The sequence below is a fragment of the Chanodichthys erythropterus genome, chromosome 12 (assembly GCF_024489055.1).
Source record: "Chanodichthys erythropterus isolate Z2021 chromosome 12, ASM2448905v1, whole genome shotgun sequence".
Lineage (NCBI taxonomy): Eukaryota > Metazoa > Chordata > Actinopteri > Cypriniformes > Xenocyprididae > Chanodichthys > Chanodichthys erythropterus.
The window spans coordinates 5,971,241-5,987,119 of record NC_090232.1 but is presented as its reverse complement, the minus strand read 5'-3'; the positions used below and the strand labels follow the sequence as shown (position 1 = coordinate 5,987,119).

The 15,879-nt window shown below is 36.5% G+C and overlaps 1 protein-coding gene across 1 annotated transcript; it reads left to right on the top strand.

Moving 5' to 3' along the window:
• The first annotated feature begins 9,859 nt into the window (after positions 1–9,859).
• On the top strand, positions 9,860–11,947 carry LOC137032687 (SLIT and NTRK-like protein 1). Its single transcript, XM_067404572.1, has one exon. The coding sequence runs from the start codon at positions 9,860–9,862 to the stop codon at positions 11,945–11,947; it is 2,088 nt and encodes a 695-aa protein (XP_067260673.1).
• The last annotated feature ends 3,932 nt before the right edge of the window (positions 11,948–15,879 follow it).

Sequence of the window (15,879 nt, the reverse complement as noted above, 5' to 3'; positions counted from 1 at the left end):
GGTTCCTGCCATATGTGTAAGAGGTCAATGACGTGACGGGTCATTTTTTTGACCTTGACAATAATAAAAAGCAAAGATATGACATCTAAAGTATGTAAGGTAGTACAACTAGATCTCTTTTATTGGATTCATTATTTTGCTACGTATAAAGGCATTTTAAAGATTTTGAAGGATCAAAAGTCATTCGGTTTAACTGTACAAAGGCCAATACAGCCATTTCATTTGTGATTAAAATATCTTAAAATGTAATAATTGTATATATTTTTTTTATTATTATTCTGGCATGATTTTATAACATCATAAATCAAAATAATAATTACTGTAGTTACGAGATTCTAGCTTGTTAAAAGTGTTACAGCTTGAAGTATAGGAGTTTTCTGAAAGCTTCACGTGTACCACATGGCCGCTGTAGATTCATTTAGGTGTTGATAGTGGTGCCATAGAAATGCATAATTCCCAGTCCGAGGATGTGAACAGCTCCGAATATAACGTCACGTGTTGTCATCTCAAGATTCCGGTAAATACGAGGTGGCGTGAGCGCAGCAAAAGTAACTAACTCTCTTTTAACTATTTGAAACAAAATTCATGTTTGTTTTCACTTTCTCATACGCATGTCCCGAAACATCAGGTCACATCAGGTCATTCGGTACAACCGCTATAAAACATGCATGGAACATGTTTTAATATATTTTAAAAACTTGTACTAAATATAAAATGTTTGATTGTTCTTTTGCTAGCTAACTAGATATCAGCCTGTTAGCATTGTTCGAAAAATATCGTCATTCGGTATAACCAAAAGAGTCATTTGGTAAAACCGAAATTTTGGTTAAACCGAATGACTTTTTTGGTGACAAATTTTGCCCATCTTGTAAAAAATGACAAAAGCAGTGTTAATTGATTATAAAAAACACATAATATCATTGTTAACGCTAAATAAAACTTCATCAATGACCCAAGACTTCAAGTGTAGTGTATATGAATGTTATTATGAATTATTTGTTTCATACAGATTTGCATAATCTTCACACTGGATGGGAACGTGCCGGATCTTCATGTATGCCACATTTTTGGTCCACTGCATTTTCAGACTTCTCTGTGCTTGTGGAAAATGTCGAACAGGAATATGTATAGTATGCTAAGCAGCCGGAGTCCTATCATGATTTGTTCGATATGTCTTTAAAGCATGACTCTGCAAGAAATATTGAAGTTTTATGTCCTTTTCCCAGGGCTATAGAGCCAGCCGGGCTTTGTAACTGCATACATCTTTGTGGATAATCAATATTCAAACCTATTCAGGATTCAGCAACCACATTCTAGCTTCTCTGAATATTTCTGCCATCTTAGTGGACCAATATAGAATTTCAAAAATGTGTTTCTTTTGACAGTGTACATAACAGAAAAGTTTGTGTTTGTTCAAGTAGTTGATGTGACACAGTGGCTAGAATGCTATGATGAAGTGCAATGGAGAAAGACATTTGAGGAACAGGGATTTATTAGCATATAGACTGTTCTATCCAATGCAATCCCAGGTAAATTGCATTTTGTAAGCCTTAAATTAGTGCAGTAAAATGCACATGCTAAAGCCAAGTTAGTTAACATTAGGAATAATCATAAACATTTTATGTGCCAGTTGAAATTAGCTGATATACAATAATGATAAATTAAACTTTCCAATAAACAAACAAGCAATCACCACAGTAAGACAAACTTTTTTTTTTTTTTTTATTAAAGCTGAGGTAATTACAATAATTAATTCAATAAAATCATACAGAAAACCAAATTGGGCCTCCATGTATAATCTACAAGCTGCTGTACCTGAAGAGAATGTGTCATTTTAATCATATTACAGAACACATGTATTTATTAAACCAAAACTTGACATAAAAGATATAGATTTGGCTGAATTTAATAATATATACTTTGCATTTTGTTCATTAAACTATTCTTCATGTAAAAACAGCAGCATTTCAAATGCATTCAGTTTATTGGGAACTATGATTGTGATCTTATGGAAGCCCATTTTTGCCACATAAGAAAAAAAAAATGCTTACGTAAATAATAATTATGAGATAAAAAGGTGTAATTATTAGATAATATATTAAATATTAACAGTTGAAATTATGAGATAAAAAGTCATAATTATTAGATAAAAAATTAAAATGAAATATCATAAAAGTCCTTAAAAAAAACTAAATTTGACGTCATAATTATGACTTTTTATCTCATAATTGTGACGTTTTCATTATAATTATGACTTCTTAGTCATAATTATGAGATATCACAAAAATAAACAAAATGATGAGATAAAAAGATAAACTTATGATATAAAAAGTCATAATTATGTTTTTTATGAATTGCTGTCATAATTTTGACTTTTTGCAATTTCATAATTATTTACTAAAAAGTCATAATTAAGATGAAAACATCAAAATTATGAGATAAAAAGTCAAAATTATGACAGTAAGCCAAAAAAACTACAAAAATTTGACGTATTCTATAATTGACTTTTTATCTCATAATTTTGATGTTTTCATCATAATTATGACCAACTAACCTACTTGTTTCTTTCCTGACTTTTAGTCATAATTATGAGATACCGCAAAAAGTCAAAATTATGAGATAAAAAGTGAAAATTGTGAGATAAAAAGTCATAATATCCCTACAGCAAAAGGTATCGTGGCTTCTGGAACGTATCCGCGAACGGACCCGCATCGGCGTCTACTTCTGACATGGGTCCGCTCAGAATTCGCTGATTGACAGTAGAATTTACAGCGCCACCCAGAGGCGGAGCTGATCCTGACTTGAATGCGGATCCACCTAGGAGTCTCCTGCTGATACTTTAAATCAAATTGTGGTTGTTTTTTTTATGACTTGCTGTCATAATTTGAACTTTTTGTCTCATAATTTTGTATATTTTTTGTAATAACTTTATGCAATATCTCACAATTATGACTAAAAAGTCAAAATCATGATGAAATCGTCAAAAGTCTTAAAAAAAGCCCCACCAAATTTTGACTTATTCCATAATTAGACTTTTTAATCTCATATTTTTGACTTAGTATGTCATTATTTTTATTTAGTATCTCATACTTATGATTTACCAAAGCGGTGGAAATGGGCTTCCATAAAATCACACTGTTTACTTTTGCTGAAACAGATCACTGCTATGATACGAGAAGTGAAAGTTGAGGCAAGGTGCGGCACATCACCAACTAACCTTGTTTCTCTTCTGAGTGAATCAGAGTTTGAATGTGTCGGTTCAGTAATGATCCAATGATTCGCTCACAAAGATTGTCGACACCTACTGGCAAATTAATGTAACCTGCAGCACTATTACACAGATTTTCCTATATAAAAACAAGGCATCTATATAGTCATTTATATTGTATTAGCATTATTTTAAATTATAGCTGGGTAGAGACTTGGAAAAAAAAGCAACAAACTAAAAGAAAATGCTATTACATTCAATAAAATTCATAAACATAAGCCCAAATTAAATCAGTCATTAATCTTTCCAGGTCTTTCCAATAAATTCAATAACTTAAGTGGGATTATTCCTGTTCATAAATCTTGAATATTGTAAAAACAACCCCACTACACACACAAATGAAAACAGATTGGCTCTTCATAATTTTATTGATTTATTGTCAGGGTGAATCTGCAGTTTACAGTATGTTAATTTCCCAATAAATAACCACAAGCAATATATTGTTGCTTTAGAAAGAGGTTTGACCTCAGGGTCAGTTGTTGAGGGTCACTCAATGCCATTGTGTGTCCTTAGAGGCTGCGAGGCCATACAAGACCCTCAAGTCTCCAGTAAATAGAGCTTGGGTTTGCTCTTTTCCATCACTGTCTCACAGCCTGAATCCATAGAGCCAATCTGTGCAGTAATGAGCCCTGTTTCTGTTGGGAGCCCTCCATGCTGCTGAACTTTTATTTACACAAGCCATGCAGCTTTCAGACTGAGATGGCTGGCTTAAATAAGACACTGATTGAGGATTATTGTGGCTGTATATTTAATATAGTGTATGATACATTTATTTACTGATATACATAACGTATTTATAATTTATCAGATCAGCAGCCTAATAACCCTTTTTCATCTCAACAGTCTTTGTTCCTGGTAAACAAGTCACAAATAATGTTAAAAAGTCTTTTTACGGGTTTGAAAAGGTCATAATCTGCTTTACCTCATTCTTTGTGCTCCACAACATCTCATAAAGATTGAATTGTTCTGGTGATTGTGAAGCACAGTGAAGGTTTTTCAGTGGTACACAAAGAATAAGTTTGGCAGAATGCTTACTCTGCTGTTTTCCATTTAACTACTGGGCCTTCATGGGCTATACACTGCTCTACCTGTGCAGAATGTGCGATTTTAGGCATATTACAAAACTCGATGGAAAAGATACAGATTTGGTTGAATTTATTTAATATATTGCATTTCTTGTTCATTAAATCGTTCTTCATGTAGCAGCAGCATTTCAAATGTATCTACTTTATTTTCAATCATGAAACCCATTTCCACCTACGGAAGAGGATTAGGGCCAAGCAATAATAAAAAAAAATAAAACCATCTCGAGATTAAAGTTGTTAAATTTTGAGAAAAAAACTCGTTAAATTTCGAGAAAAAAGTCAAAATAAAATGTTGAGAATAAACTCATTAAATTACGAGAAAAAAGTCGTTAAATTTCGAGAAAAAGGTTGAGATAAAATGTTGAGAATAAAGTCATTAAATTACGAGAAAAAAGTCGTTAAATTACGAGAACAAATTCGTTAAATTATGAGAAAAAAGTCGTTAAATTACGAGAACAAATTCGTTAAATTATGAGAAAAAAGTCGTTAAATTTCGAGAACAAATTCGTTAAATTATGAGAAAAAAGTCGTTAAATTTCGAGAACAAATTCGTTAAATTATGAGAAAAATGTCAATTTGTTCTCATAATTTAACAACTTTTTTCTCGTAATTTAATGACTTTATTCTCAACATTTTATCTCAACTTTTTTCACTAAATTTAACGAGTTTTTTCTAGTAATTTAACAAGTTTATTCTCAACATTTTATCTCGACTTTTTTCTTGAAATTTAACGAATTTATTCTCAACATTTTATTTCTTCTTTTTTTCTCGAAATTTAACAACTTTAATCTCGAGATGGTTTTATTTCGTTATTATTCCTTGGCCCTAATCCTCTTCCGTATCCACCACACAAGAAAAGAGCATGCTTTGATTATTAATATGAGATAAAAAATTGTATTTGTGACATTTAAAGTCATAATTATGTATAATGAGACATAATTGGGTATTTTGGTCTCAGTATTTTAACTTTTTGTGTCACAATTTTGACTTTTTATCTCATAATTGAGACTTTAAATTGTATAGGGGTCATGACAAATAGTATTATTATTATTATTATTTTATATGCTTCCTTAAGGTTCCATATAATGTCAATAAAGTTTTTTGCATGTCTGTGTCAGAATGTGAATGCGCAACTGTATACTGTATCCCGTGTAGACAGCGTCAGTGATTATAATATTTTCTGTTTGCTTTTGACATGATGCGACGTTCACATCCAGTGAAGGAAAATATTAGCAACTGAATGCCAGTGGGCGGGGCCTGTGGTGCGATGATGTATAACCATCAGTGTCATGCTTTGAAGGCAGTTATATGCAAATGAATTTGCCCATGTGACGTCACAGATCCCACAATATCAAAACAAGACATTTTTGGAGCTTTTTTATAATAAGGAGGACATTTTAAGCTCTGAAACTTGCATGGTGTTTTAATGGTACAAAGACCTCTTGTATGTCCAAAAATCAAAGCAAATTTGATTCTCACGACCCCCTTAATGTCAGTTATGACTTTTTATCCCATAAGTATGATTTGCTTACTCAGAATGCTTTTATATTCAACAAATGTAGGGGGAAAAAAAACCCCACAAATTATCAAAAAGCATCATCTAACTTCAGAAAACCTGGTACACAAATAATATTCAATATTTAGTTTGCTTTTTTTCCTTGTTTTTGGAGCTTGAAAGCATCTTTCCTCATTCATTTTCATTCAAAAAGGGCAACATGAACATTATATTTAACCTTCTGTGTTCCATGGAAGAAATAAAATCATAAAATCATATGTAAATCACTTTTAAAATGCATATGAGGCATGATCATTAATTATGTGGGAACTTTAGGTACAGCCAGTGTTTAGATCACAGAATTAATCTTTTTATCTGAAATATTTTTCATAGGGTCATTCAGAGCATTTCAGCCATTATTTATAAAGAGTTCCACAACGTGGCTGCTTGACATTGGGAACATATGTTGCACATATTTTTTATCCTTGTTCAAACATAAACCTGAAAACAAGGTGAAATATGACTCAACCGACCATAACGCATCTTTCAATTTCACAAAGCGGTGTACTGTAGTACATCTATACATGTTTGAAACTCTGTTTGTTGCTGATAATAAACAGAATGAGGGAGACTGAAACTCTGAAGTAGAGTAAAGTAAAGAGAAAAGAAGGGAACTTTTATTTACACAGCACTGGGCTTGGCTCCCTTTCAAACTAAGTGTTCCTGCAACATCCTCTCCTTTCCAAAAAATGAACATATTTCTTTGTTCTGGCTACACAGAAGTGAACTACACAACAGTTCTTCCCAAATTTGTGGGCCGAGTGTCAAAACTTATGATGGGGAAGACAGCAACGTCTAGACTATTAGGCCAAAGGGAGTTGGAGATGGTCGTGTCTGAACCGTTAGCATAGTTTTGACCTGTGCACATCCACACAATATTGACATAAGATCAACAACAAGCAGCAAGCCAGGCTGCCATACTGCACTTCTATATGTGGAGAGGCAAGATTTATGACAGCTGCTTCTGTGTTCACATGCTATGGAGATGCATGTGTGTGTGAGTGAGTGGGGGAAAAAAGGGGTTGTTGACTAAATTACAACTGAACACAATACTGTATTGGAGTTACATACATCTAGCATTCACTTGAGCATGAAAATGATTCTTTTTCATTTAAAATGGCATGCAATATTCCTGCATGGCCAATTTGTGTTTAAATTGCTCAATAACAGAAGATGAAATCTGATGACACAATGTAGTAATCCATAATATCACACATTACATATTGTGTGACATATATCAACTTAAAGTCCCCCTAGTCAATAATTACATCCCTGAAACTCATCTTTGATCACCAAAATGACACATTTAAACTTTTTTTTTCCTGTAAAAAAAATGCCTTAAAATAGCTTGAATGTAACTAATTTAGTATAAGCGAATCAATAAATATGCAAATTAGCTCCGCCTCCAATTAACACCATCTCAGAGATGGCTACACAAAAGTATTGCTTTTTACAACTTGTAAAACAGAAACACGTAATTAATATTATCCTTTTGCTTGACTATGTTATCAAACAGCTAATAATGTGTTGCTAATGTTTCACAAACCATGTTCCCGCTCGCCAATCCTTACAGACCCTTTGAACAACTTGGCAGAGAAAGGCATATAGTTTATCATAACATTGTAATATGCATCATACACCAGCTATATTGCTAAATGTACAAGATTTTTCATATCAACAGAAAAATATACCGGGATAACCTGACTTCTCTCGAGACTCCCCTGCTAGTTCGCTGTTAAAGCCCGCCCACACGTTGACGTGATTGGTTACAAAGTAGTTTGTGACGTCACAATCACCAGCGATTTCAGTAATATTGTGAAATATTATTACAAATTAAAAGAACTGTTTTCTTTTTGAAAATAATTTAAAATGCAATTCATTTATGAGATCAAAGTTGTATTTTCAGCATCATAACTTAAGTCTTCAGTGTCACATGATCCTTTAGAAATCATTCTGATATGCTGATTAGCTGCTCATGTTAATTAGTGAATGTTTATAGTATTATTTTAGTCTCATGAAGTAATTGTGTGTGGGTAAAACTGTTGTGAATTAGGTTGGTATATTAACATTGTATAATTTAATGGCATACATGAACTACACTCACCCAAAGCATGCTTGTCATAGCATTTTTCTAAAAAAAGAAAAAAAGAATAAATAAAAATCATCTACATTTTGCCATGTAAATATGACTTATAGTTAATGCAAAAATAACAAAGATATTTTCTTGAATTCCATTCATTTAATAGTTCATGCATCAGAGGGTTAACTTTTTATTCTATCTCTCTCCATATAATCTATTTGCAGTTACTCATTATGAATGATTCGCTTTTAAGGAGCTCATTTGATTGATAGCCAGTTCTAAAAATAGTTGCATTTAATTAATAATATTGCTTTTTGCAAACCCTTTGCATGCATCATCTCTCACCTTTAAATGCAGAATAGTGATTTACTGATCGATTGCGTTGGAGGCAAGCACACCTCAGATATGAAGCAGTTTTCATACAGTACTGTTAAGATACCAGAGAAGGAATCGTGATGCTGTAGCGTTTTGAGTCAGAAGGGCTTGTACTCTCATGTATTTGGCAGTGAAGAGTTTGTAAATTATTATAAAATCCCCATCAATCACATACAGACTAGACACAGACGAACCCGTTATCTGCTTGTTTTACAAACCAAATATTTTAAGAAAGGTGTTTTTTTTTTTTTTTGGATGTCAGAGACACGCTATAAATGTAATATATGCACTGAGTTTCAATAAATCCACACTTGTTTTAATAGTCAGAGATTTGATGCGTCGATCCTCTGCCTGCATAAAAAAAGCCAGAAAAAAAACAAAAAAACAATGCAGGCTGATGTAAAAGGGAATACCCAGTGTTCCTGTTGAAATGCACTTATTTTCCAAATCGCATGTCTTAAGAGCTGTGACGTAGCGTATGTGCGCATAGTTCCTATAGTCTTGACGCAGTGTTTGTTGTGACAGTAATAGAAGAAGCTCAGCGCACCGGCTGCACTGTTGCATGCACGTCGAGTAGTTAATTATTTTACCGCATTCAACTGCAGTTCCCCCTCCACACACACACTCTCACACTCTCACAGCGGAAAAAAAGAAACAACGTTCACGCGAACAACACCTGTGCTTTGTGGAATACTTGAGATTTTCTTTTTCTTTTTTTCCTATCTAAAACGGGAATATCGTCTGTGAGGACTCTGGAAATGCTGTGTGCTTTAAAGACATTTGGATGGGGGGAACGGAGTGGCTCTACGAAAGCTATCGGCGTTGTTGGAGAGGAGAAACCCATCCTGGAATGAAACCAATCTAAACCCTTCGACGGCGATTTCTGTGGACATTTCCAACACTTGCCCTGTATGTGGACTGTTTTTCCCCCCCGCGCGAGCGAGCGAGCAAGCATTCCCTCATCCGATGGATTTTTGCCTTTGCAGCTCAGCAGAGGGTGTTAGATCTGCCAGTGAACACCGGGCTGAAAAGTCCAGAATCTCTCAGCAACCGTCTTTGTGATGCAAAAGCGTTGAACGAAGCCGCCGGAGTCCGAGGAAGGATGCTAAAGATGTAAGAATCTCGGATTAATCTTACGGCGATGTATTGAGATGTGCGCGGTGTGATTTCAGCACCACGGGAGAAAGAACAGCTCCCGCGCCGTGGATATGTGAGAAATGCACAAGGTCAGTGATTTGCGAGCCCGAAAAGCCACATAATTGAGTTGAAGATGTCATTCTGTAGGCTTTAATATTGTTTTGATGGCATGCGATGGGGAGGTGATGAAAAAGAGGCTTCTTGCTGTCGATTTTTCTCAATCTGGACATAGCGAGCTGAGCATGGATATAATCACAGAGTGTCCCCTGCTTTTTTAGACTGGAGATATATCTCATTTCTCGCCCTCTTGCTGATTGTATTCATGTCTTGATGTCGGGGATGATTGTGTCGTATTGAAAATGCTGCTTTGGATTGTGTTGCTGAAGGCGGCTCTTTGTGTAGCTATCGGGAATGTTACAAGGGACGTCTGTAAGGAGCAGATCTGCTCCTGCAATGCAATAGAAGGCGATTTGCACATTGACTGTGAGAAAAGGAGCCTCACAAACCTGCACCATTTGACAGGTCCGAGCTCCCAGTTTTATCACCTCCTGCTTCACGGGAATTCTTTATCCAGACTGTTCCCCAACGAGTTTGCTAACTTTTACAATGCCGTGAGCTTGCATTTGGAGAACAATGGCTTGCACGACATCGTGCCGGGTGCTTTCCTAGGACTGCAGCTCGTGAAACGGCTGCACATTAATAACAACAAGATCAGGTCTTTCAAAAAGAGTACGTTCCTCGGTTTAGACGACCTGGAGTACCTTCAAGCCGACTTCAACCTTCTGAGAGACATTGACCCGTCTGTGTTCAGGGACCTGAGTAAGCTCGAAGTTTTAATCTTAAATGACAACCTTATTAGCGCTCTTCCCATCAACGTTTTTCAGAACGTGCCCATCACGCACCTCGATCTGAGGGGGAACCGAATAAAAACGTTGCCTTACGAAGGGATTCTAGAGCAGATACCTGGCATCGTGGAGGTTTTACTGGAGGACAACCCATGGGATTGCAACTGCGACCTGGTTTCCCTAAAGGAATGGCTAGAGAACATCCCGCAGAACGCACTCATCGGGAGGGTCATTTGTGAGGCACCTACTCGGCTGCAAGGGAACGACCTGAACGAAACGGCCGAGGCCGAGCTGTGCCCTTCAAAGAGCGGCATGGATTCCAGCCTGGTGGCGCCTCCCACCCAGGACGAGACCCCCAATCGTGGCCCCCATCCTACGCCCTATAAAACGAGCGGGGTGACCGAGTCCCATAGCGCAGGGGGAGGGCATAACAAGGGGCGTCCGAAAGCCAGGGAGAATTGGCAGTTGAAAATGAAGCCCACGGCCATGGCGACTGGCGCAATTGAAAGGGAGCCGCCGGCTAATTCGACCTGCCCTCAGTCTTGTAGTTGTAAGCTTATAGGAACTAGACAGGGGCTTGGGGTTAACTGCGAGGGCAGGAAGATAGAAAGCGTGGCTAACCTCAAACCCAAACCCCTGACCGCGCACGAGTTAAATCTGCGCGACAACAACATTCATACCGTCAGAAGGAACCAACTCAGAGGCTATCATAGCTTGAATTTGCTCGATTTGGGGGGGAATAACATAAAAATGATAGAAAACGGCACTTTTCATAATCTGACCGAGTTGAGGTGGCTCTACATGGACAAGAACTACTTGGATACGTTAATGGCGGAGATGTTCGTTGGCCTTCAGAACCTGGAGTATCTCAGTTTGGAATATAATGACATCCAGCTCATAATGCCGGGCACCTTCGGCCCGATGCCCAACTTGAGGGTGCTCTTCCTCAACAACAACCTGCTCAAAGCTCTACCCGTGGATGCGTTCTTGGGGGTTTCTTTGTCTAAAATAAGCTTGCATAACAATTATTTCACATATCTTCCTGTGCCAGGTGTCCTAGACCAACTCAACTCCATTATCCAGATCGATTTACATGGGAACCCCTGGGATTGCTCGTGCAACATTGTCCCATTCAAACAGTGGACAGACAAACTCGGGGCGGACGTCATCGTGAGCGATCTCAAGTGCGAGTCCCCCGAGGAGTTCTGGAAGAGGGATTTCCGGCGAATCAGGAATGATCTGATGTGCCCTCAGCTCTACGAGAAGATCTCCCCCACCTCCTTGTCCAAAAACAGCACTTTCCCCGCGGACACGGGGACGCGGCCCAACTCCTACCTGGAGCCCAGCAGAGTGTCGATATCGGTGCTCGTGCCCGGCCTGCTGCTGGTTTTCGTGACGTCTGCCTTCACTGTGGTGGGAATGCTGGTCTTTATCCTGCGCAATCGAAAGAGATCGAAACGGAGAGACGGCAACTCTTCCGCGTCAGAAATCAATTCTTTACAGACAGTTTGCGACTCGTCCTACTGGCACAGCGGAGCTTATCACGCAGACGGGCCACACAGAGGCTACGACTGTGGTGCCCACTCTCTCTCCGACAAATGATGCTCACAGAGACATGGGCGAGCAAAAGGACGTACTGCGTTTCGTATGTTGGAGTGCGACACACAAACACTAGACCTCTGACTCACCTCTGTGGGAAAAAAAAAATACCTATTTTTTGTTGCTTCGGTTGAGTATAGCGTCCATGAAACACTGCAATGGGGCCCCCTCTGTTATATATGTATAGAGCCTCTCTCTCTTTCTCTCTCCTCCCAGCTCAGACTGCAAACACGCTCAAAAGAGGACGTGGGAACGGTGCACGAACGCATGAATGTAATGTAAATACCGGACTGTAACATATCTGCATGATTCGCATGGTCTCAACACACACTGGGAACCATTACCATAGTTTCAAGGAAGCCAACGCGACCCTTCTTTCGTGTTATCAATATACATATATATATATATATATATATATATATATAAATATAAAACTATATATGACTATATTAAAAGTGCCATTTCTTCTATTTTTTGTCAGTTAGAATTTGTATTTGCTGTTTGATTTCTCTTTCTCAAAGGCGGACAGGTCGAAAGGTGGAAATAACGACTTGTAAATGCATGTACTTTCCGTTTTATCAGTTGATTGTTGATTGGTTGATATGGGGATTATTTATACTTTAATTTTGTGCAGATTTCTCATGTATCTGCCCAGTCATCTCCTTTATGAATGTAAAAATGTGTTTATCTTATAGTGTGCCAACTGTTGAAATGTTTGGGATGCGGATAAGCATGACCGATTCAAGTCACTGACATGCTTATGCTGCGAAAATTCAATGTAGCTCCAGTGGTTTGTGATCTTGTGTGTCGATGGATACAGTGTGAGGGTAGAAGGACGACGCAAGGGGAGGGTTTTTTTTTTTTTTTTCTTTTTTTCGTTTTGAAGACTAATGTTTGAAGGGGGTTTCAGTATGTGCAGATTTGGATCCGTCTACAGAGTGCACATAGACTAAGATGCCTTTATTTTTTATTTATTATTGTTATTATTATTAATTATTCTTTTTAGGGGATGAAGTATTCCTTCACAAAAGCCTATTATTCACTGTAAGTATTGTGAGCTTTTGTAAAGCCATCTATTTTGTCCAAATACGAGGAAGGAATATTATGCTGTTTGCTACTTGGATACGTCCTATAAATTGGATGAAAAGGTGTAAATATATACAAGAAGCAGACCAGAGGCATGTCTGTGCATTTGACTGATGTCATCACAGCAGCCGTAGATGGAATAGCCGCCTCTAGATGTCGCTGTTGCCTCTCAAGCGTATGAAACCATGCTGGGAGCTGAAGTTCACCGTTATGTGTAGGCGAACCAGCATTCACATTATCAACCTAACTATAGGCCTAAGTGTGTCACTGTGATGGCTAATACTCAGAGAGAAGGGTGGGATCAGGTTCAGTAGTGAAGAACATGAGTTGAACGCTGTTTCCAAAATGCCATTTTTACAAACGAGATGTAGAGCGCAGTGCCATGCATCTTACTGCTATAGCATTTAAATGTCACTGCTGATGTTTTTGAGGTTGAGTTTGTATCACTGTAATGATTTTACAACAAAACAACATGAATAAAGAATGGTTCAAAAGCTAAAATAAGGTAACCAGCCATCCATTTTCATAGTTTGAATACCATCTTTGTAGCTTACTTCTTTCCCCCCCTTCATGTTAAAGCTCTTTTGTGAGTTTTTTTGAATAATACAATAAGGAACAAAAGAAAAGTCCGTCCGGCAGCCAAGTGTGGAAAATATTGGCACTGGGAGATGCTTTTCTCTCTTACCTGTCAATTTGATTTAGCTTGCACAAAACAAAGTCAGTTGAATTGCAGTCCAGCAGAACGTCCCAATGGGGTTCCTGTCATATTGCAATGGTTTTACTCTAATGTAGATTCAGAGCTTTCAGATGTGTGTTGTGACTCACGCTGCACATACGCACATATAAAAAAAAAACAAAAACAAACATACAAACCCCAACCCCCCCCCCCCTCCCCCACCAACCTGAAATTGAAGGGTGACCCTTCTGATCTATTATTTCTGTTATACTGGTTCTGGCTGTCCATCAAGGCATATCCTTCTTCTTCTTCTTCTCTATGTCATGGTAATTATTTGTCGCTCCACTGTGAAAGACTGTACCACATTCTGGCTTATCTATTATTTGGTGCATTTTCCCAAGAGTTTGTCTCAGAGTTACATTTCTATGCTTTGCTACATTTGATCTGCTTCTATTTTGTTAAATAAAATGTGGTGGAGGTTGAGTGAAGTTACAGTGGATATATTTTTTTGTTTGTTTGTTTGTTTGTTTATGAATGTAAGGTTTACAAACCTCTGTTTACATACTTGTGGTGTTATGAAATTCTCTATATAATACAGTGCAATGCATTATGGTGAATATAGTGATCACTGGTTCACACGACACGGTTTATATGAAGTGCTAATGCTTTACAGGCTTTTAAAAATTAAAGGTGCTTTTATGGTGTTGTCAAATTAACATGCTCACACAGATATTTAATGGATTCTGCTCTCAACAGGTCAGGTGGGTCATTCCTGTTATGTAGTATGTCCAAAACGAATGTTTATGTTGTTATTTAGGAAATACTTATATAAAGGTGTCCATTGCTCAAACAGTAGAGGATAGTGCTATCACAATGCCAACGTCAGGGGTTTGATTTCTAGAGAATGCATGAATTGATGATGTATACTGCACCATGAATGCATTAATGCAATGTAAGTTGCGTTGCATAAAATAATCTGCTAAATGCATCAATGTTTTTAGTTTTTAGTTGATATGATGTTTAAAAGGATTGCTTTAAAGAGCTGATTTTCATTAAGTGAAGGTTTGACAATTATCTTACATGAGAGTGTCAACTTTATATATATATATATATATATATATATATATATATATATATATATATATATATATATATATATATACACACACTGTAAAAAAGAATTGTTGGTTTGACTTAAAAAAGTAAGTTACATGGTTACTTTAAAATTTTGAGTTCATTGAAATTAAAAATTGCGATTATGAAAAATTAAAAGTTAAAAAAGAAAAGTTAATACGATGAAGGTGATTGGTTTAATCAACAGAATATTTATCTAAGTCAATTATCTAAGTTGATTTGACAAAAGAAAACATTTTGTGATAACAAATCATAAAAATTATATATATATATATATATATATATATATATATGTATATATATATATATATATATATATATATCATGACAACATTTTAGAATAAAATATGTGATTTAATGAAAAAAAAAAAAAAAAAAAAAAGTTTGAGACAACCCAGAAAAAAATCACAGAATTCATCAAATCTATTGCTACTTACTAATGATTGTGTTGTTGTTGTTGTTCTTAACAGATTACAACAGATTAGACTAATTGAAGATAATATTGAGGATATAGGACAAATCAGTCAACTGATTATCCATGAAATCGATATTCCCAAGAAAACATGCCTAATTGGCAAAATTTTGATTAGAGAGTGATCAAAATAAAGCAGCACCTGCAATATGTTTTAATAAATAGCCAAATTCTGATGTTAGAAATTGGTGCAGCAATCAGAGACATGCCAAAAAGAACATCTGCTCAAACCACAGTAATGAAATGGTGTAAAATCCATTGACTTAATTGAGATAAAAGAACACTAACATGACTTTCATCTTTTAAAACTGATAATTTAATATGTTATGCAATATAATAAGATATATTTAATGGGGACATGAAAATGTACTGCATAAGAGGAATGACCCATGTGAGTTAAACTCTGGTGAAATTTAAGGTATTTCAATAAGGATTATTTAAAGTCGGTGGGTGTTAAAATATCTGAAGCATAAGTGGTGTGTATGTGAACATTCAAACTGGCGTTTGTGAGAGCGTTGCAGTGTTGTTTTGCATATTTGTTTGATGTGAAATTTAGGTCATACTCTT

Coding starts and splice junctions, on each gene's coding strand:
- LOC137032687 (XM_067404572.1), top strand. CDS start 9,860: ATGCTGCTTTGGATTGTGTTGCTGAAGGCGGCTCTTTGTGTAGCTATC.